Below are 24,807 nucleotides of genomic sequence, written 5' to 3'. Positions count from 1 at the left end.
TTGTTGACATAAATAAGAAATAATTTGTTCTTAAGTTTAAGCAAGACTTTGTCATTAAATTTTGTTGAAACAAAATAATTAAAAGTTACATTTTGACAGAGAAAATTCAAGTTCGAAAAGATATGCGTTGCAAGGTCTTCATTATCCATACTAAAACAGCATCAGTGTTTTGCTTTTTTTTTACTTTTTTTGCTTACTTATATTGAAAGTTATGTTTCTCATTAAATAATATTTTTGTATTTTAGCACTAGGGCTGGGTATTGATCAGAAATTTCCGATACGATACGTATTGCGATACAGACCAACGATACACAATACGTATTGACGATACAGTACAATGATGCTTCATTGTTAGGATGTACTTATTAAAAGTACTATTTACATTTCATAGATGCCCTGGTGAAATATTATTGAATCTTTCTTATATCTGTTTTAGATTTTGACTTTGTTAATGATGATATATAATACAGAGCAGGTGCATAGGTACCTTAATTAGTACATTTGAGATAATATTTTGAAAATGACATGATGGCCCCTTTTTTTAGATATATTAAACAATTATTTTGAAAAAAAAAATAAAAAGCTTTGTAGAGAAATAATTCAATGCAAAAATATAATTAGTAATCTAGTACTGTCTACAAGTCAACTGTTCTAAATTATAAGCTCTTTATAATAAAATCAAATTTTTGTAGAATTTGAAATATATACGCTGAGAAAGTATTGGAACATTGAAAATTTTCTAACAATTCATGTTTTTTCTATCTTAAACGGTAAAATTACAATAAAAATATAAATATCATGTAATGATGTTGTGGTGTCGTAATCCGTAACGTAACGGGAAACGGTGTTTAGCTACGTCTTCGCGCAGTCACATTTATTTAGTTAGCAAACTACATCTTGGAAAATCAATAAATTTGTAGGATTTATGTGTTTACAATATGTGTTTGATTAAATTACAAGTAAATGTTTTTGGTCTAATACAAACTACTGCCGACCTGAAAGTATTTTTTTCCAGTGTTAGAAATAGGAGATTGAATGGCCGGATAAATTTTGTCACGGATTTATCCGTCATTTTGTGTATTGACACATTCGTTGTTCCACCTGAACTAATCAATGCAGCCTTTCAAATATTGCTGAGGGCCTTCTTAACATTTACTTTAGAGAAAATTCCACACTTTTGACTTTCGTGTGGACATTTTAAAGACGATAGTTTTAATGTAAAGCCATCATGTTTATAAGTTCCACTTTTTTATTAGGTTGTCTCCCTTTGTATCGGTATAGCTAAAACCCGATAACCGTACCGTATTGAAAAACGGAAAATCGATAAATACCGATTTACCGGTATATTGATCCAGCCCTATTTAGCACGAGATATCCGCATTTTTACCCTATTAGAAAAAATGTCTCGACAACAGACACAAATATTGGACACTGTTCATCGGGTATTTGGTGTCGTGTCAAAGTTGGAAAGTCAAGATGGTGGTGGACCAACTGAATTGCCTGATGATATTCATTTACCAGTTACAAGCATTGAAGAACTGGAGTTGGTTGAGACAGGTGGTAGCAAGACACTTCACCCCCCAGACACTTCACCCCTCAAATTTTGAAGACACTTCACCCCTTAAGACACTTCACCCCCCAAAATCAGTAAGACATTTCACCCCTCATCCAATTTTTTTCTATAAAGTAAATAAGTCAAGTTAGTCAACAACATAATGCTTATAATTTTATATGTTTATATTAATTTTTTTTAGTATTATTTGATAAAATATTTTGCTTAATACCTTTATTTTTACTAAGTTTATAAAGCTAATTTAGGTTAATTGGTTGTATTGCCAAATGATATATACAATGCACTTTCATCCATTAAGTGTTTATTACATGTCACCTTGTTTATTCAACATTTTGATTGGTTGTTTATTCAACAGTTATCTCATAATTGATTAGATAATTGAATTAAAATGGTATTATTGTATGAAAATTAAATTTATTTATAATATTGAATAAATAAATAAATAAATAAATAAAATGAATATTAATGAATATAAATGAATATGAATGAATGAATTGGTTGCTTTATAAAATATAGTAAACATAAATTATTTATTAACATTATCAGACACAATTATCCTGCATTTCATACAAAGATCATTCATAAAAAAATGTCATTTGTTAAACAAATAAATAGCACAGGCAAAAGTATCGGACCTGGGAAGAAAAAATATGACCAGATTGATAAAAAAACCTGTGTTCATCTTAAAAGTGTCCAAAAAAAACAAAAAAAATGTATATAATGACCCCCTTTAAAAATATACTATAAGTTTAAAAAAACCTGTGTTCATCTTAAAAGTGTCAAAAAAACCCCCCCAAAAATGTATATAATGACCCCCTTTAAAAATATACTATAAGTTAACTTATAGTATATTTTTAAAGGGGGTCATTATATACATTTTTTTTTGTTTGTTTTTTTGACACTTTTAAGATGAACACAGGTTTTTTTTTATCAATCTGGTCATATTTTTTCTTCCCAGGTCCGATACTTTTGCCTGTGATAAATAGCACCAGTAATGTAAATTAAGCACAAAGTTAAAGTACAAATTGTCACAAAAACTTCAAGAATTAAATCAACTCAAAATTTATAAGACAATGGGTTATACTTTAAATTACATGAAAGTCTTTGTATGAGTTTATATATATATATCAAAGGAAAATTCACACAAAGGTTCACACACTTCACTAGAAAGATTATTCAATTAATTATATCACTTTTACTTGAATTGGAATTAGTATAAAATATATAAAATATTTAAATAATTACTTTGTACTATTAACTAAATTGTGATATGAGCCTTTTTATAGGTATATCCATTGTCTTTGGTCAGTTACTTGATAAAATAATAATAAAATATGTTAAAACAATAAACATACTCAATCACTATTGAATGCATTTAACATTTTCTACATAAATAATTGTTAAACACAAAATAATAAAATGAGGGGTGAAGTGTCTCAATCAAATTTCTTAAAATGAGGGGTGAACTGTCTGAGGGGTGAAGTGTCTGCAAAAAAGGGCCTAGGGTGAAGTGTCTGGGGGGTGAAGTGTCTGTAAGCCAGACAGGTTTACAAGAACCTGGTTGTTTCAATGGCTTGGTAAATTGCCTGCTGCACAGTAAATGGGCCAATTGTGTTAGCATCTAAGTCAAAAAATAAAGTTAAACATACAAGACAATATTTGCTCTTTTTAAGTACCTTAGGGTGTCTATGACAATATTTTTGGAAAGAAAGGATAACTTTTTGGATACCTTTTTCAAAATATTACATCTCTTGTGGACTGTGTGGGTAGGGGACGGATGTTACAAAGATATACTAAAAGTCTGAATATCTTACAGTTTATAATAAAAATTGTATTATTTCTCTTTATTTTATTAAAATATTATGTGTTCTGATTAATGTTACAAAAAAATCCAGAAAATTCATCTTAGATATAAAAATATTTGCTTTCAAATTTTCAGTATTTTTCACACAAAATGAAATTTTCAAACATGTTAGAAACAGAGAGAAATAAAACAAGGATAGGTTCACCAAATCATACTTAAATCAAATGTGCAAACACATTTCTTATAAAACAGTAGAAATTATAGGACTTTCTTTTGTATATTTTTTGTCAGATAACCCAAAAATGAATTGTATCAGGGGGACGGATGTTACATTTTTGGGGGGACGGATGTTTACACTAGATGTTTAAAGCTCATAGTTCATACTTTTTTTTGGTTTTATTTTAAAGTAATATAATTTATAAGAGTATATGCTTTGTACAGTACAATAAATGTAAAATAATTGAACAAATTATGAGAAAAATGTAGAAATATACCCGACAATTATGGAGTTTCTTACTAGTTGCGTTTCACAATGAAAATTGCATTGACTTAGTTTTCTTCCATTTATCTTACATTTGAATGAACATGAAATGTTTGGAATAAAATAAAAAACATTGCTAATTAAACAAAAGAATCTTTGTTTCCAGATAATGCATTAACATTAAAAAGAAAATGTCATACCAACAGTACCTTTCTATTCATGAAATTATTTACAAAACTCTTTTAAAATTAGTTAGATAATAAAATTCTATATTTTGTAAAAGATATGATACAGTGTGAAGTAAATAAGTTTTCAGATTGAAACATATGCAAGCTTGAATTTCTCATTACTAAATACATAAATTATACACAATTAAAAATTTTCATTAAAAATTATAAGATTTTTAAATTGCTGCAATTAAGTTCTATCGATTTGATGAAATTTTAAGTAAATTAATGTGGAATGTTAGCAGCATTATCAAAAGATTTCATTATGATTCAGTATCATAATTCTCATTATTTCTAACTTTTAATAATTCTCTGTGTAAATATGTCAGTGTACATGAACTGCTTTAACTTAATGAATTAATTTGTCACTCAATAAAATTTATAGGTGCAAAATAATTTGCGAAGGGTTTTTTACAGAATAAATTTTCACAACTTTTTTCATTACAGGAATCCTTACCTTATCCTTTACTTACAAGTTTCTTTCACTTTATTAACAATAATTAAATGGGTCAAATTGTATGAAAAAATGTGCTTGAGTTTTTTTTTGGGGGGAAAAAATTTTAAAAATTTTTAATCAGGGTGTTTGAATTATATTTTTTTATTTGTTTAAAATTTTTCAGTGACTACATATTTAGCCTATAAAATTTTGAAGTTCAATAAATCCTTTGACTTAAATAATCTTCAACTTCAATACTTAATGACAGACATTCTTGAAACAGATATGGTAGTCCCTCCCACTGTTTTAAGCATAATTAATATATATCACCCTTAATTGGCACCCCCTACTGTTTTGTAATATATCACACTTCCCAATATACACAGCTCCCAATATACAGCTCGTTAACTTCCAATAAAGTGCAAGCCCCTTCTGTGTGTATAGAGTTAGGATCCATATCCCACTGTTTTATGAGGGGCTGGGATACATGGTTTGTTAACTATTTAAGGCTAAAGAATTTATGTTTTAACAATTGACCAATTTTAATCACAAAGATACTTTCAACATCTCTATCGTTTGCACCTTTTTCTATATATCCTGTTATGGATTTTTTTTTTGTTTCTTCTATTTTTTTTTTAAATTGTATTTTATTTGTTGTGTGAAACATTCCTATACAGTTGCAAAGCTTACTACTTCTCTATCATGCATCATAAGAACAAGATAAGTTTTGTATTACTGTAAAAAGAATTTTTAGTTCAATTCTGTAACATCCGTCCCCTTCTGTACTCTTAGTTTGTAAACACAGAATGACAAAAGATTATATTTGTTATAAATTCATATAAGCTTAAATGTTATCTTAATAAACTCATTGGTCCACTTGAGGTTAAAAAATAACATATAAATTTTATTTCAAAGTAAATAATTTTGATTTCAGAGCAAAAAATACTGATTTTTTTTTCAAAATTAAGGAATTTCGTGTTCACAAATAATATTTTTTTTATAAATACATCATTTCAGTGCTTTATTTCTGTTATTTCTTCATTTTTCATTGTAACTTTGGTGTTTTAGTGTAAAATTCCCTTTCCAGTTACAGTTTATGTGAGATTTAATAAGCATCTTATATAGGGGGACGGATGTTACGGGGACGGATGTTACAGACAACTTTTACATTATTGTATTTTTTTTCTCATAAACATAGAAATTGGCATTTTTTATAACATTTTCATTGTAAGGCTATCATTAAGCACCAGAAACATTGTTTTTTATGAGTATTGTTTTATAATTGGATATTTTATGAGAGGGGGACGGATGTTACAGTTTTTTCATCACAAAATTTTTTTATCACTAAAATGCCTATTTTGGTAAAAATGTTTGAAAATTTGAATTGAAAACACTTAATATATGTTTTAAATTCATATTTCATTAGATTGAGACAATAAAGTACTATTTTATTTGTAATTGCTTAAAGGTATACTTGTTTGCTTAACAACTGAATTTTGAAAAAACTGATGCATTACAAAAGTCTGATTTTACTAAAATCATCTTAACGATAAAAGCCAGGATGATGTATACCAAGTATTATATATCACTGGAAAGGTTATTAAATTTTCTATGTGCATGTAAAAAAATTTAAGTGATAAATTAAAACAGATAATAGTGGTGTTAATTCTAAAAACACCAAAAAAACAGATGCTAACACATTACATGTAAAATTGGACATTTTTAGGGTATAAAAATGTCTGTATCTTTATTTTGGGTAATGCTATCACAAAAAAATTTGGGGCACATTTGCTTTATAGTAAGTCCTATATAAAAACACAAAAAATAATAGAAAATGCAATATTTTTTTTAAAAAAAGCTTGCATTACATGTATTTTTGAAAAATTGGCCCATTTACTGTGCAGCAGGCAAAATTTATTTTCATTAGTTAGAAAGATGTTAATTTTATCTTTGCACGAAATGAATTTATTATTGTTTTTGAAAACAAGTGTTTTTGCTAAACTTTTTTTATGTCACTAAAATTTTGCACACTAGTTTTCTGTCCGTCATACTGTTCTTAAAAGTTTTTGGCCTGTCATTAGTGTGCTTTTGTTTGTAACACAAAAGACATTATATTATTACTCTAGTGTAATATGTAGACATTATATTATAACTAGTGTAATATAGTATTTCTTAAATAGAGAATATCTGTTTGTTTTGCATGTAAAATTGAAAAATATTTCACTGAGGAAACACCAGATGCAATATTAATTTCATGACTTGCATTGCAACGAATGAAAATAAAATACCTGGTGTTCACGAATGAAATATATTTCAATCTTATAATGTAAAACAAATAAATTTTCTTTTTATTTCATGCTTTTTTCGTGATTTTAAATATTTTTTACTGATTTGCTGCCTGACGTCGCGCATTCTCCTTTATGAAGTCATAACATCATGATGTCACATCATCAATTTTGAAATATAATCCTGTTAAATCCTCCAATTTTGTTACACTTTTAACATGATAAATGATGACATCGACTTTCTTTTCTTAAAGAAAGAACATTTACGTATGACGGCATTTTTTTGGGCCTGTTATTCCATTTAGTTATATTCTTTTCATCTGCATTCAGATATAGTCCGGCTACAGTGAAAATGATATATTATAAATTTCAGTAGTGGTTTATCAAAATATTATCTATCACAGTGAAACACTGGAAAAGCATGAAATAAATGGCCTTATTACACTCCTGTGAATTATGTGTCAAATGCTTTTTGAAACGTTAGAAATGTGTTTAGAACAAAAATCATATATTTCAGGTCACATACCTGACACTGCAAGGAGGTATCACAAGAAGCGATATGTCAAAAAGAGTCATGAAACACTGCATGTCAAATCAGTTGGCACTTCAGTTCAACTGGTTTGGCAAGAAAGGGAAGAGAGCGTTTGGGAAACTGAAGCTGGCCAAGGCAGTGCAAAGTAATTATTTTATTTTCATTTAAAATTTTATGGATAACCAAACACATAATTGTTACAGACAGTAAGAAACCTGCATATTTGACTTAGATATTTGATTAAAAAGAAGAAAATATATCACTATGTTCTCACCTCTGCATAGAAAAGGATATTTCATAAAAAATAATATATCCCAAACTGTGATTTTATTGCTTAATTAAATGTTTGGAGTTCAAATGCGAGGAATTATATCAGGAGGGAGTAGCCTGATTGATATAATGATTGTATTCGAATATCATAGTGATTTCATAATGCAGTGAAATCACTTTTTTGGATATATTATTTCGATTAAAACAACAACAGATAAATACTGCCGTACCTAGTATTAAGGTACACTGCGTCTGATTTGTTTCCATACTCATTTTCAGCGCCTCACATTTTTAAATGCTAATGTCACATATCTGTAAATGGTTTCGTCACATGTTTAAATACAGTGATTTTATTGCATAATAACACACTTCAGGTCCTTCTGTGTTTAATAGAGGAAAATGCAGGTTGTGTTAGAATATTATATAAATTTTGGATAAAGTTAATATTTTTTATGATGTATACCTTTACTTGATGTGTTAATTGATAAAAGCATAATATTCAGTTTAGAACACTTGAATGTATGGAGAAGTTAATATTTTAATTAAGTATATCACAAAAATTTAAGGAGTATATATAGTCTACCACTACATGTGTCTATAAAGTTCTGCCAGAACAAATAAGTAGGTAGATCTTATTTTCTTTTTTAATTATACTTACAGAAGCAGTCATGAAATGTAAAAAATGTACAGCAGCTGAAGTCGAATTAGATTGTAGAGAATGGTTTCGAAGTGCATGTGACAGAGACGGGGGCCGTAAAAGAAGACAAAAAACCAATGAAGGTGTCCAAGAAACACCCACTGAATAGAACTTTTAAATATATTTATAGCGATATTGAAAGAAAAAAGATGGCTCTTTTAATTTGGAAGTAATGTAAAGGACTTGTATCATTCTAGCCTAATAGTTCAAGAACATATAGCCTAAGAAGAATAAATCATACATAAATAGTGATATAGTTAAACTAAACATTATTCAGATATATTTAAGAAACAATATCAGTTTCTGTGTTGTTCATCGGCTATTTAAAATCAGTTTAAGCTTGTGTGTCAGGCAGGATTATATATATTGTGTTTACATCGTTGCTGGATTAATGATTCTTCAGCTATTGACCAGTTTAAACTGACGCCATTCTGGCACTTGTATGAACAAGCTGCATACTTGGGATGACGTTTTTATGGTGCTTACGAGTTCGCGTCAATTTGTCTTATAAAACTTATATCAATCTGTTGGGTCGGTGAATGTGAGATGTTACTTTAGCATCATATGAAAAGAAGAAAAAAAGTGAACTGAAAACATCAGAAAAAGTGCGTTATTATTTTTGCCGTAAAAAGAATTTGAAAACTATTTTATTGAGGGAGAACAAAAAACAGCGGCATATTTGTGTAGTCCATAATCAGTGCTTATTGGAAGTTTACGCCGTTAAAATCCTTCTTTGTTATAGAAACAAAATCTCAAGGAGTGTTAGATTTACACAAGATGTACATATTGTTATTGTTTTTACTCATTCAGTATTTCAATCGCACATATCAAATATTGAGATTATGGTCATAGCTTCATGATAATCAAATAATTTTTACAATTATAATACTAAATCCTGCGATTTGTGAATCTATAATTCAATTATTGTTTTTTATTCGTTATTATAGGTTGTTTTTTTGTTTTATGCTTTGTAAAAATATTATAAATCCATTTTATTACCATGCCTTGCCAAATGTATAGTCAAGTCTAGTCTTTATTTTTTGCATTGTTCTTTACATTGTTTTATTCTTACATTTATTTTCTTTAATAATTCTGCATAATTGCTGATATTTTTCATTTATTTTTTTCTATTATTGCATAATAGCTGAAGTATAGAGAAAAAAAAACACCCATACAAATGCAATGTTGTAGATTCATTCTCAGTTTTTAAATGGAATTTAAATCGTAGCTTTTGAACATATTAAGTTTTATTATTGGCATTTTTAATTTGTTTGTTTATAATGTTTTACCAAGGAAGCAGAACTAAATTGAATTATTACTAGTCTTTTATATCTTTTTTTAGTCAGGTATGTTTTTATTTAAAGTGAAGATGTATATTTGTTTAGAAATGGAAGCATGAGAAAAGAATTAACAGTGATGTTTGTACAATATATATATATTATTTATCAACAGAAATAACAATTGAAGATGGCCATAAGGAGTTGTTTACCAATTAATGCAATCTAATGTAAAAGTCAAAAAATATTATTTACTGAATATTAGTTATAGTATGATAAAATGATATAATGTCATCAGTGGGGAACTTTCTCAAGAGTGAATCTATTATATTCTTTAAAATTTTGATTTCTTAAATTTTATGTCTTCATTATAAAGATTCAGTAACCATGACAATTTATTTTCTTATTTACTTTCAATAATTATATATTAACAAAATTAATATGAGTGTTATTCTATTACCAGTATATTGTCTGTGATTTTTAAAGGAAATTTTTGATTTCATTTATGAAATGGACTTAAATGTCTATTTAATAGATTAATGATATAATTAGACTTCCTTAAACACTAAAAAAACTATTACAACATTAAATAACATAGATTGAAGACTAATATTTTTTTTTTTTGGGGGGGGGGGGGGGGTGTTGTGCACTTTTTCTCACATACTTCTCAAATATTTATAACAAAACGATGAAAAATGGATTGTTTGCTGTTATGTTATTGGGTTTTATTTGCAGTCTGCGATAAACAATTTAATTTTGATAAAGCAACAAATACTTGTTTACAGTACCATTGTCCTTTAAAAATACAAATATATTTTTAGCTTGACTACAAAGTATATGGAGAGCTGTCCTACTCGCCCCGGCGTCCGCGTCCAGATTTCAGATTAAACTTAAATTTTTGGTGCAGTAAAATATTTTTCACTATAACTTTGTCATTTCTAAAGGCATCAATTTTAAACTTAAAATATATGTTCCTTATCATCAACCACATCTTATGTGACAAGGTTCATAACTCTAGCACCAATATTTTCAGATTTATGTCCCCTTGAACTTAGAATTTTCCTTAAAAAATACAATTTTTTATTGTTACTTCTTTATTTCTGAAGGGATAAACCTCATACTTCAAATATATGTACCTTATCATCATCCCCATCTTATGTGACAAGGTTCATAACTTTAGCACCAATATTTTCAGATTTATCTCCCCTTGAACTTAGAATTTTCTTTAAAAAATATTATTTTTTACTGTAACTTGTTTATTTCTAAAGGGATCAACTTCATACTTCAAATAAATGTACCTTATCATCATCCACATCTTATGTGACAAGGTTCATAACTCTAGCACCAATGTTGCAAGAATTATCTCCCCATCAACTTAGATTTTTTTACTAGAAAAATGTTATTTTTTACTATAACTTTTTTAGTTTTAAAGGTATCTACCTCAAACTTCAAATACTTATTCCTTATAATCAATTATATTTTATGTGACAATGTTCATAACTCTTGAAGTAATTTTTACAGATTTATCTCTCTTTGAACTTAGGATTTTCTTTAAGAAATATTATAACTTTGTTACTTTTTAAGGTATCTACTTCAAACTTCAAATATATACTTCTTATCATTACATACATGTTGTGTGACAAGGTTCATAACTCTAGCGTGACTATTTCTGGAATTATTTCCCTTGATCTTGGAATTTATTTTAACAAATGTTATTTTTTTACTATAACTTAATTAATACATAATTATACATAATTGATTTTTCTTTCATAGTTTTGTCCTCCTTACTGCGTCCAGTATTTTATTAGTCGAGCTTGGCTGTCTCCTGTGACAGCTCTTGTTTCCAATCTTTGTTAAATTCTCTTTTGACTGTGATGTTAACTGCTGTACACAATTAACATACATTTGTTAAAAAAAAATATTGATTCTATGATATACATGTATATTTGCCAAATGAAAATAAAAAGCTTATATTTAAGCTCAATTGTGTTTTTTTGTTAATTGGAATGAAAAAATCAAAGTAAAATGTTTTATTAGAAGAAAAATTAAAGGTTAATTTATGTCGGTATGACACCGGCTTCAAATCGATCTAATGATATACAGCCGATATCGGCCCGACTTGTAGCCGGGTTGCACATCCGACATCTGTCCGATATAAGAAATCGATATCGGGCCGACATAACAACTGATATCGGGCTGATATTGGACCGATATAAAATGTTTGCTGGGTACTTTGTCGGGATATCTTAAAATCTTCCATATTTAGCCTTTTCAATTTCAAATTAAGTTATCCAAGTAAAAATATGAACGTATTTGATTGATAAAAACGTTGTAGTTCCGTAGTATTATTGCGCAATATGCAAATTACTGCCGAAACGATTTACAGCTGTCGAAAAAGTAGGACAGCAAATCATACTATAATAAAGGTGTAAGCTCTGAGTTCCAAGAAATTATTAGTAGGAAATTAATATTTCTACATTATACAAAACATTATTATTAACAAATCAAAAGTTTTTCGTGTCTCTAGAATAACTCGCGCATTAATAAAAGAAGAACTATTTTCGTGACTCATACCGCGGTTTTAGCTGAATATTCAGCAGTTATTAATAAATTAGATACAGTATAATGGTTAGTATAAATATCTATTTTTGAAAATGCATGTAGCAAGAGAGTTTTTTCAACACTTTACTACCATGTAGTCTTTCATGGTAATCTTTATTGAAGGAAGTTATAATATCAGTTCTACTTCCGATTCTTGTGGTTTGTTTACATATTTTTCTAGGTCACGATACGAGTTAACATTCGCTATTCTAAAAATAGATTCTGCTTCACCTGCAGGCGATTAGGGGGTACACATTATACATGTAATAAACCAGCGGATACTTACTTTGCTTACATGCAATACTTACAATTGTAAGAAGCAAACAAGTTGAAAATGGAATTTAGTGTGAAATTGAAAAGGACAGCTTAACTGACATTTAAATTAAAATAAAAACGATGTGATCTGGCCTCTACATCTATGTATGTTTTATTGTCTATATGCCCACTATGATATAACACGATCAATTCTAAATAACATTCTCACATGTATAATGTATTATGCTTGAAGTTAATTTGCATGGTTTTATTTTAGAAATATTTCGTTGACCGTTTTTTTCTATTTACATATCATTCCTTGGAAGAAATCGATAAGGACACTGATTTACAAGTTTGACCAGTGTTTTTATGCATAAATTTCATTCTGTATAAGTAGAAAATCTGATTTATATCAGATTGGACACATAAAATATATTGCTCTACAAATCTCGAACTTGTATGGAACAAATTTTCTCTGTTATATCTTTTGTGTGTTTTTTTTTTCTAAAAATCCGGTTGCATGTCCGTCGCATTCAGTGCTGCAGCACTTTGATTTTATTCGAGGGCCATAACTCAGCCAAAAATCATTCAAATGGAAAACCTGTTTAATATGCGCAAGTACTTGAGGTACCGATCAATCCTGTAAAGTTTCATTTAAATTGCTTTAGTAATATAAATCCCAGGCAAAACTTAAAAATTAAGGGCCATAACTCTGACGAAAAATCATTGAATCAGAAAATGCCGACGATATGCACAACTAGTCTTAGTACTGATCATTTCTGCAAAGTCTGGATGAAATTGCACCAGACGTTTACGAGAAGAAGTCCGGACAGTTTTGTGATAGACGGACGGACAGACAGACGACGGAAAAGTGGTCCCAATATGTCGCCGCTACTCAGTAGCAGGCGACACAAAAAGATGAGGTTAGTAATTCAAGTAATTATATTGCCGTATTACTTTTAACAATTGAAGTAATGATATTTGAACAGAGAAATGTGCCGGAAAAAACAACAACAAAAACGTAACGCAACGCAAATTTATGGAATCATAAATTTTGAAACGCACGCAAGCGAAAAAGTTCGGCAAAGCTATATTACTCAAACTGTGAGTAATCAATACAATGTGAGTGATATAAAACTTTTGTTACGATAACTATACTTTGTTGAGTACAATACTGAATTCTGTTGGACGAGTACACAACTGCCAAACCTATATAGACCTTTTTACAATACGATTCTTTCATAGTAACCGATGTTGCATTTCGCGCATGCGCATTCTGCGTAGGGCAAAAGCGCAGTAAAATTGAGAACAATGAATGATACTTTGAATGCTTTAATAGTAGTGATTCCATGTTATGGCCACCAGAAAACAGTAATTTTGGGATGACTTAAAGGGGTAAGTACATGTACTGAAAACGTTAACAGATACGCGATATAGTAAATATGCGGGACTAATAATCCAATGGTCAAAAGGCGCACACAAAAGTCGTCTGTTTAAGGTATCATTAGACGACTTTTTCATCTGTTATTAAAATTTAAACAGCAGCGTGTTAAAGATTAAATTCTATTACCCCTGTATTACATAATATTACACAATGTGTATTGTACTCTTCCTTTGGATTGGTCAGGCGGTAAGTGTCAAACAGATTGACACGCGACGCGGTTGTTTGTTTCCAGCTATAATATCATTCAACCGGAACGTTTTAGTACCATGACATAGTTAATCACGTACATCTATGAAAATCGTAATTTAAGTAACTTTTATATATACCGATCTCATCAATGTTTATTGATTATGAGAAGTGACAATTAGTGTGACTTAATTGCATTAAAAATATTAACAGGTGTTACGAGGAACAGGAAAATGTGTGTTATTTCCCTTTCCTTAAAGATTTTGATTTTTTTTTAACTATTTAAAATATATTTATGTGACTTAAATATTGTCTGCTTTGCATCACAGTTAAATGAAGGATAAAATCAAGTAAACTGAACACTAAAAATGCATTATCACCGTGTCTGTTTTGACTTTTTTTCAGAATGATAACTAACCTCGATTTCATATGTTATAAAATTTCTTTCATCTTTTTATAAACTATTTCAACAACAATTTAGTTGACTCCCATTTGAATGATAGATAAAATTCCACAGTTTCTTAAAAAAATCTCAATGTCAGGTCCGTGACCGTAAGGGGAAATTCTTCAAGAATTTCCTTTTCCATGCCTTTGTATCGCAATCTTGGCCACAAAGCTATAAAGGAATCTTTTCTATTTTTGTTAAAAGCTAATTTATATAATATTCTACCTTTTACCTTAAACTAACTCGGAATTGCTATGAACTTCTTCTATATTGTATTTCTATATTATTCTATGCGTTTTTTGCCCTACGAAGATTGCGCATGCGCGGAAAAATACTACTTCCGATCGATTTTTTCATAGCAACGGACCGCGTTGTAAAAAGGTCTATTGGTTAAGGCGCTAGCCGGGTCTAATATAGTTGTTGAAGCTGTTTTTGACATTTTGAAAATTAATTTCATTCCTTTGAGTGCAAAAAGAATTTGATATGTTTTTTATGTTATGTACTTTAGAAACAAGGCTAAATGGAGTACAATATGCATATGATATAGATTTTTTGGATTTAGGAAATGAGAATGAGGCTAAATTGATAAAATTGGATCCAATAATGATTTCTAAGAGAAACATTATGTGCTGCAAACGCTGGAAGTACATTGGTTTACATTTTCTAGGGAGTAAATCCAGTATTTTACTAGTTACCATATAATAAAAAGATATACGTAATAATGGTTATATCATATGAAAAACAAGATATGTCATGTGATAAAATATAATACTTATACTGTGAAGAACCATTTTGACAAGCATAGCAATTAGATTAATCATATGCATGTCACCCTATATTTTATCTATCTATATTTATCATTAAAGATGTTCTCCTAAAATCGTCTTTGAATAATCGTTACTGTTGCAAGTTTAACTGCGCAAATAGTACTAAATTAAGGGATTCTTCAATTTCAGGGCCAGTAAAAAATTAAATCGGTGGTTAAATGAACCCGGATATTGCAACCTGAAAATCACAAAATTCAGAGGAAAAGCAGTTTTGTTTTAGTGTAAGTTAAATACCGGTATTGCAAAAAAAAAGTGTTTGAAATTGTTGTAAATATATAATTCCTCACGTAAAATTCCCTTCTTGACACCGTCTATTTTACCATAACGAAATTCAGCGCAATTCTCTTAAAATAAAGGTTAATCACTGTGTGAAATTACATTTAAACAATTCGTATATCAGTTTTCTTAAGCAGGTTCACAATTATTTATATTGATTAACATCTCATTTAGATACATGTGTAGTCCTGACCAATACTATTATCACATGTGATCATAGGATACAGAACCGTGGCAAAAAATATACAGTATATTTGTTATCTAGAGATCATACATTTTTGTTGCGAATTTTTATTTTAGCGCCCGCGATAGGTCTAAAGTCTATGATATCATTTTGTGTTGCATTAGCGATTAATTTGCTGGAAACCAAATCTCACTGATTAACGCGTTTTGTTATCAGTGAGTATTCTTCTTGTTTTAATGGCAGCGATAAGCCGTGCTTTGAACTTGGAAGACATACGCCTTCCATGATTTTAAGAAAACTCGCTGACATTGACAAAAACAATCTTAAAATTTGTAATTAACATCTCATTTTCTTACTTTATATCTCAATATCCAGATGAAATGCATATGATCTGGAGTAGCCTGGGTTCCAGTCTGTCGATTTTTTGTTATGTTTCTGTTTGGCAAATCGACACTATCAAAACGACGAACGAATACGGAATAGCTCATATGTTATGAATAAAGAAAAAAAATGTTATAAATAAGCAAAAACTATCAACGCCTGAATCCCAGGCTAGATCTGGAGTATACTGATATCAGTACCAGTGGAATTATTTAGATGTCTTCAACCTAAAGAACGATATTATTTTTTGCACGATATGGTAGTTTCTACGTTGCACCAGTTAAACAAAAGCCGCCATTTTTACCGGACAGCGTGCCTGAAACGATTTAAATCGACCACAATGGCGTACAAAGGAGGAGCAAAGGTGCAGAAAGTAATGGTCCAGCCTATCGTATCCTTTTCATTTTATTTATTCAGGATAAAATCATGCATATACCTTGTTGTTTGAACTTAAAATGCATGAGAATATTATTGACATCGCGAAAATGGGTAACCACACGAAAATTGTGTTACAAAATACTTTTTTCTCATTTCCTATGTTACCTACATATATCGGCTACGAGTCCTGTAGTAGTGCTGCAAATAAGTCAGTTGTTAAAGTTTCAACAATTAAGTTATGTAGAGCATGTAGAGCTATTCCAGTCTCACACAATCTTAAAAGACTTTTCACCATCAGACGTTTCCGGGTAAAGGGTCAGCACGGACCTAAATCAAGTTGGCACGGGTCAACTCAGCCCTATATCAACTCGTCAAGGGTTATCTTGGCCCTCAATTAAAAATCTTAAAGGAGTTTAGTAAATATGGGGAAGTCAAAGGCCTCAACCTCGAAGCTATAGACGACACTTGTCACATGTATATCTTAAAGGAAATGAAATATAAAAAAATCAAAGAATATATAGAATTCTATACCCGTCAGTAAAATAATCAGTGTCATTTCTAATTTGGCGCTGCCATTTTCAATGTAACTCAATGATGATAGGCCAGGAAATGGAACAATCACAACTTTCCGGACTAATCATCAAGTAATCATCAAGTGTCCCAACCGAAAATGGAAGCTGTGCATGAACTACCAAATGACACATTTAAAAGGGAAGAATAAGCAATCTTTTTCAGTGATTTTTTCCCTGTATTTTACAGCCAAATAAAGGCTGTTTCCCCTAGCTCAGAATATATAATTTCCCCTAGAAAAGCTAATATTTTCCCCTGATATGCCCTGTGCATCTCTTCACCAGAACCATGACTTAACAGCATCAGACTTTTTATATCAGCTAGAAGACAGAAAGCTGTCCCTGTAGCCTGTGCTATGTACCATGCATGTTAAATTGAATTGAAATTGAAAATTTTATAAGATGTGTGGGTAAATTCCATTCACAGTTGTTGGAATTTCTGATTCATCGTGCTATGTTTTCCCCTTCAGAAAGCCACAGGTTTGGAAATTGGAAAAAAATTACATTTACCAACTTGCCCGATAATAGTCTTTGCCTAATTTCATATTAAACTTTTAAAGGAGTAAATTACTCTATAAAAGTAATTAGAGGTACAATCACTATTTTAACAAATAGAAATTGAAAAAGTCAGCAGCTTGTTGTTTGAAATGATCTCTGTTGGTAAGAGAAGTCAAGACAAGATGTTTTATGATTGATCTTAAGATTTAATTTTGTGACAAAAAAATGTAATTATATTAAACAATATTTCCATAGCAAAGTACCAATTTGTAAGGAAGTAAAATATGTATGTCTAAATTGTCTATAATTGGACAGATTAGTTTGAACCGAACATTTACATCATAATATATATTTTCTTTTAAATTCCATTGAGGAAGTCGATTATCCCCTATCATCTACTATAAACACTGATGTTTAACAGAGATAAAAGGTGATAATTGACTGTCTAATTAGATGAAATTCACAAGCCTTTTTTGATCCTGTATTTATAAACATAAAACTGTTTCATTTTCACACTTGATTTAATACAGAACAGAAGAGGACATAACATATCGTTAATCAAATTAGATTAAACAATGAAAGATATTATGAAAATATATAAAAAGTAATAAATACGGGCCTGTGCCGAGTTGGTATAGGGCTGAGATGACTTGGGGAACAAGTTAGTTTTAGGGCTGAATTGACCGGGATTCATAATTCTGACCAGCTTCAAACCCTGGTCTTTTCGGCACTTTTTAAAAAAAATGTGATATAGGCATATCTTATATGAAATTAGGTGCTGCCTATAACATAGATAAGAAAGCTATTGTGATTTAAGTACGGACATAATAAAATTTTCAAAATATAAAACAGATCGTTCCCTGACCTAGTAAATAATAAGTAAATAGCACATATTTGGTTACTGTTTTATCTATATGAATGAATTTGTTGTGTTCAACCTATCAGTGAAGTGTCTGCCATTTTTGTTAATCTCATTTGCCCATATAACATTTATGAACAGTTTAAGAAAATTAAAAAAAAATTCACAAGTAGTGTTAGGTAGACTGAAACTGAAGGGTCAATGACATATGACACAAGATTGTCAAACGTCTAACTCTAATTATTAAGAGGGTCTAACTCAGTAATTCTAACAAGTGTCTCTGAGTCAATTTTCAATATAAATTATCAGTGAAACTAAAGTGAAATATTATTAATATATTTATTGATGTCTCATTGATGTTTTCTGAATTCTATTTATAGATATTTACTCCATTTTAAAATGATTTAATGTTAATTTTTGGAACAGATGGATATAAATGCAATGCATGCAACATTTTATTAGGACGAGGGAAATAAACTCAATGCAATGGTTCTGTTTTGGCACCAAAATAGCCATAAATATGTACTGTGCAGTACAAATCATCCAGCATTGTGGGGACAGATCAACAGTATAAACTTATTTTCTGGCTATCCCCAGCCTCTTTATGGCCATATGGGAGATGGGCTGTCGTATCAATTGTTTGATGCATAGAAATTTGCTGTATGGACATTTCAGAAATTATTTTCCTTAACATATTGTCAGAACTTGATTTTCAGATATCTGCAAAATGTAAGTATAATCTACAATTACTTTGTCATTAAAAGTAACTTATAAATTTATAATATAAGTCCAAGAATTTCTTACTCAATCATTAGTTATGTCAGTAACTCTGGAAAATGTGATTCAAGATAAATCATAGTTTAAGAAGTCATCTAAGATTATTGCTGTAAGACTTAAATATTAGCTTTTTGTTCTTTGTTGATTAGTATAAGCAGTAAATTTTTTTGCTTCAATTACAGAAATCAAGAGTACAAGTTTGGTTATATGAACAGGTCAATCTACGCATAGAGGGCTGCATTGCTGTAAGTAAACTCTGTCTTCAGAAACTATTTTATAAAACATTTCTTTTATTTGAGGTCATCTTACCTCACATGAGCACTGATTGCGAAAGTTGATCATAACAATGTGAAAATTCCCCCTCCTACAGGTACAGGTACTGTACTCCAAAAACAAAGCGAATCTACTTGAATGCCAAGCATTATTCTTTTAAGAGTCAGTTCATTGTTTAGATTTACTGATTAATAATATATGGCTGAATTGTTAAATTATGAAGAACAATAAATATAAAGGAGCATGGGGACTCTTGAACTTCAGAATCTATAACATAGCAAAAGTGACAATAATATGGACTATAATAGTCATCTAAGTGAAAATGATGTTTGTATCGGTCCAAGTCAGCTTAAAATTTTGTCTTCATTTCTTCCAATTTAAAAGTCTTGTTCATGATTGTGTATAATCAATAACCCAAGTGACTCACAGAAAATACTGTAAATGTTCTTTGGAATGTATCATTAACGTTCAATTGATGAAAAAAATTGGGCAGTCTTTATATTTTAGGAAATTGTTATATTTTTTTCATTATCAATTATTGGTCAATTACCATTATAGTAATCAATTTGAATTTATAGATAATTCAGCTCAACTAGAAAATGAAAAAAATGAGAGCATAACATCACTTTAATTAAGAAAAGAGTCACCTTACTCTGGCTATGTATGTTGAAGTTCTGGACCTGTGTTTGTTCTGGAACAAGTAACCTTTAAAACCTGGCAGATTGTGAGCACATTTGTCAGAATATGTTGACCAGTTCTGGAGCCATTGTCTCCCTTACCTACAATTTGCCTATCTATAAGTTTCATATCCTGTTCCTCTATAGCAGCAAAATTTTTGTTTGTACTCATGGTTACATTCCACCTGGAGAGCAGGTCATCTTCATAGACTTGCTGCCATCTCTGACCTAATGAAATCACTGGTGAAACTATTTCACAAACAAGAATCCCCGTAAACTTTTTGACTTTAATTTCTGACATTATCTTTACTGATTTTACATAGAATTTGATAGAAATGAAATTCTCAAATTTTTTGATCACCTATTGTGTGTCAAGTATTTATGTGTCAGTGAATTTAACATTGATATACACATAAAATGTAAGAACTTGACTGGTACAAAGTTACAAATATAAACATAAACAAGTCAACCTGAATTTACTTACCAGATTTTAATCAGGAAATTTAAAGGTATATAATGAACAGAATTTTTCTCCAAACTTACAGGGATTTGATGAGTACATGAACTTGGTATTAGATGAAGCTGAGGAAGTACACATGAAGAACAAAACTAGAAAATCATTAGGTAATGTTTATCATTATGTAACTTTAAAACATGAACATTTAAAAGCTTTAAATTTACTTTCAAATTGATCATAATGTTGAAAATTGTTCAACATTACAAACTACATACTTTATAATTTGATGTCACATTTTAAAATTAAGTAAAGGAAAACTTGTTATGCTATATTCTATGCATACATTTCTAAGACGTATGCATTTCTAAGGAAAAGACGAGACATTAGAATTCTGTATGAAAAATAATTCCCAAATGCTTTGCTGAATTCAATTGTTCACTTCATACTTCGGAGAATTATGAAAATTTTAGATACATGTTAATATTTGAAACATTGTTGGGAATCCCTCTTTCTCAATTTAAATTATTAAAAGAATTTTGTAAGATTTCACGGTCCTTTGAAATTTCTGCACTAGTACAGCATAAATTTAACCAGATGTCCTAAGAACATTTTAGGCAGGTAAAAATGCTCTTCTACAGAGAATGGTTTGGGGCATTGTCCTGATACAGTTTTCAGCTCGACTATTCAGAGAATAAGGATAGTGGTTGTTAGTCCCCTACCGAATTACCGGAGGGGACTTTAGGTTTACCCTCCGTCCGTCTGTCCGTCCGTCCACAAAACTGGATCCCGTGATAACGCAAAAAGTACTGAAAATATTTTTATGAAACTTGAGATATGGATAGATGGCAGTATGGAGATTATGCACGTCTTTTTCTTTTCTTCCTATGTTGAAAATTCTGGTTGCTATGGCAACAAAAAGGCTGAAAATATGGCAAATTTTACACATAACCTGGATCCCGTGATAACGCAAGAAATACTGAAAATATTTTTATGAAACTTGATATATGGATGGATGGCAGTATGGAGATTATGCACGTCTTTTTCTTTTTTTTCCTATGCTGACAATTCTGGTTGCTATGGCAACAAATAGACTGAAAATATGGCAAATTTTACACATAACCTGGATCCAGTGATAACGCAAAAAGTACTGAAAATATTTTAATGAAACTTGACATATGGGTAAATGGCAGTCTGGAAATTATGCACATCCTTTTCTTATCTTCCTATGTTGAAAATTCTGGTTGCTATGGCAACAAATAGACCGAATTTCAAGATTTCTGATTCTAGTTTGTAAGTTTTTTCACTATAAGTATTTTATTTTTTAAGTTATTTTCTTCAAACTTTAAATATAAGTTGCTAGTCATCAACCACATCATATGTGACAAAGTTTTCAACTCTAGCACAAAATTTATCAGAATTACCTCCCTTGAACTTAAAATTTTCATGAAAAAAATATTGTTTTTTTTAAGAACTTCTTTTTTTCTGAATGTATCTACTTCAAACTTCATATATATGTTTCTTATTATCACTCAACATTTGTGAGAAAGTTCAATACTCTAGCAAGACTATTTCCAGAATTATGCCCCTTTTGAACTTAGACTTTTTTTCGAGAAATTGGTAATTTTTACTCCAACTTCTCCAATCATGATAGGATTTTCTTCAAACTCCCACATCATAATAATATGACAAGGTTTATAAATCTAGCATCCATATTTCCAGAATTTACTTCAAATTCAAAATAAACATTCATTATTCATACCTTCATTACTAATTGTTCTTTGTTACACTCACATCATGTATGACATCTTGCATCTTTATTTCAAGAGTTATCTCCTTTTTAAAAATTTTGCTTTTAAAAATGTTATATTTTGATAACAGGGATGTTTAAAAAATAACTGTAGAGTGTCCTTCAGTCCGTCTGTCTGTACATAAAAACTGTTTCCTGTGATCACTTTTAAAGAACTTTTTCAACAAATTTACTTAAAATAGAAACATAAGCGAATGGCCCTTCAGAATGTTGCTGGGGTGCTAACCGGTAGGGGACTTATGGATTGCTTGCAATACTATGATAATTGCTTGTTGTTCTCACCATGGCTTCATTGTCTGCTTCGTCGTCACACTTTGGTTAAGGTTTTGGGTGTTAGTTGGTAGCTCCATAACAACTATAAGGGAATGAGTTGAAACTTCACGCATTCATTCTCTGTGATTATCTAACATGATAGGCACAGGTCCCATAACTGTGAATTACTCGTTTTACAGAGATATACCCCTTTTCTTACTGTCAAGCACTGAGAGTAGTATCTTGAGTGTGCTATCTTACAGACAGCTATTGTTAGTCTTCTTGTTAGCTATTAGTTTTAGATGTGTCAAAGCAGCTTTTTTTTTCAATTATATATTATTGTTAAAAAATGTAACTAAGAAATTTATGTTAACTATAATACTTGATAATAGTTGTAACAAACATTTTCATTAATTTCAGGTCGAATCCTCCTTAAAGGTGACAACATAACATTAATACAGGCAGTGCAATGAGAACCGGTGTGATCTCAATTTCTCCATTACTCCATTTATGTTGTATATAATTTCATGGTTCAACTGTGGCAAAACTTAACAGAAACTGTCTGAAAATGGAAGCTGGTCTTATTCTTAATTTGTGTGAGACATATATTAAGCAAAAATTGAATTTTTTTTTATTTCTTGCAACTGATATTTGATAGGAAATACATTGTTAAGGCGTACAATGGATTAGAGATTATAGAATATTTTGATGCTTCTGTTACGTTTTGAATGGGACCATTGTATTGTTGTTTGGTGATGTTAAGTATGAAATTGTAAATCCAAGGAATAAGTTTAACTAGTTGGTATTATTTTAAAAGAAGCCATGTTCAGAGTAATGTCTTGAGCACAAAAAATGTTGGTATTCAGTGTCATATCTCATGACTTTTAATAAACGTAATTTTTTTTTCAAGACATCTATCATTGTATATATCATTGTAGTAAAAAATAAACATTTTACAAATTGTGTTAAATTTTTCTTTGTATTTGCTTTACTCCAGTATACTTATCCTTACCATAATACATATTTTAGAGGAACAGGCCCCAAGATTCCTGCTAATTTTCAAGAAAATTATAAAAAATGTAGAAATAAAAACAGTAGAAATATGTTGATGAATACTGAAAAATCAGTCATTCATTGCATGAAACATGTAAATCATTACTTGAATTGATTATACAAAAATGTATTTTTACATTTATTGTCGAGCCTGCTGGCAGGGAGCTTGACAGATGTCACAATGGTGGTTCTGTGTATGTATCTGCATCTGATGTGTTGCTTGCAAGTACCCTGTGGCTAGGTTAAAGGTCAAGGTCATACTTTTACGTAAAATGCAAACAGCTTGTCCACAAAAAAACTCATCACTTGCGTTTGGAATTTCAAATAACCTTGCACAAATGCTCGACATCATAAGACAGTGTGATGGAAAATGGTCTCCAACTGCTTGTCAGCCCCATAACTCTTGTCACTAGCTAGTTCTCATATGACTTGAAATTTCCACACAACTAATTGATCTACCCTATATCCAATGGAACAGTTATCTCGAAAAAACTATTTACAGTCCCATTGTGTCAAAAAACCTCAGTGGAGTACCTTTAAACCCTGTTAAACTACCACTGGATATGATGCATCTAAAAAGTTAAAATTACAAATTTCTTGCAGCTGTGATGTTTATTAATGAAATTCCTAAGAAGCAGATCATGAACAAATTATGTATGGCTTACACCAATTCTTGAGATGGTGTCCAACAATTCAAGATGCATAAAGGTCTGTTATGGTCACAGTTTTTGTGATTCAACTTGGATGCCCCTGACCTCAGAATTTCACCACTCGCATCTTAAAACCGGCCTGGACAACCTCGGCCTCTAGAAATTTCTTGTTGTAAAGCGATATGGAATTCAGTTGAAACTTTTGGCAAACATAAATCACATACTGATTTATGGGATAGCAAAAATTTGAATGTACATCATTTATATGGTTTATTAAAATTGGGAATTTGCTTCAATCTTAGTTAAATATCGAAGCTGTTGAATCAACAGGTTACTTTAAATATCATCGGCGACTAGTATTTTGGGTATACAAAGC

The 24,807-nt window shown here is 30.2% G+C and overlaps 2 protein-coding genes across 2 annotated transcripts; both read left to right on the top strand.

The window, feature by feature from the left end:
- Nucleotides 1–1,362: 1,362 nt before the first annotated feature.
- LOC132723525 (uncharacterized) lies at nucleotides 1,363–11,566 on the top strand. Its single transcript, XM_060708247.1, has 4 exons — nucleotides 1,363–1,557; nucleotides 3,119–3,150; nucleotides 7,324–7,483; nucleotides 8,269–11,566. The coding sequence occupies exons 1-4, from the start codon at nucleotides 1,401–1,403 to the stop codon at nucleotides 8,412–8,414; spliced, it is 495 nt and encodes a 164-aa protein (XP_060564230.1). The 5' UTR covers nucleotides 1,363–1,400; the 3' UTR covers nucleotides 8,415–11,566.
- Nucleotides 11,567–16,425: 4,859 nt separating this feature from the next.
- On the top strand, nucleotides 16,426–23,352 carry LOC132723524 (small nuclear ribonucleoprotein E-like). The gene is made up of 5 exons (XM_060708246.1): nucleotides 16,426–16,572; nucleotides 19,188–19,214; nucleotides 19,445–19,507; nucleotides 20,758–20,836; nucleotides 23,149–23,352. The coding sequence occupies exons 1-5, from the start codon at nucleotides 16,438–16,440 to the stop codon at nucleotides 23,199–23,201; spliced, it is 357 nt and encodes a 118-aa protein (XP_060564229.1). The 5' UTR covers nucleotides 16,426–16,437; the 3' UTR covers nucleotides 23,202–23,352.
- The last annotated feature ends 1,455 nt before the right edge of the window (nucleotides 23,353–24,807 follow it).

The sequence above is a fragment of the Ruditapes philippinarum genome, unplaced genomic scaffold (assembly GCF_026571515.1).
Source record: "Ruditapes philippinarum isolate M1 unplaced genomic scaffold, ASM2657151v2 ctg169_1_1_1_1, whole genome shotgun sequence".
NCBI lineage: Eukaryota > Metazoa > Mollusca > Bivalvia > Venerida > Veneridae > Ruditapes > Ruditapes philippinarum.
Note: the sequence above shows the minus strand (reverse complement) of the source record. Positions and strands in the feature narration are given on the sequence as shown.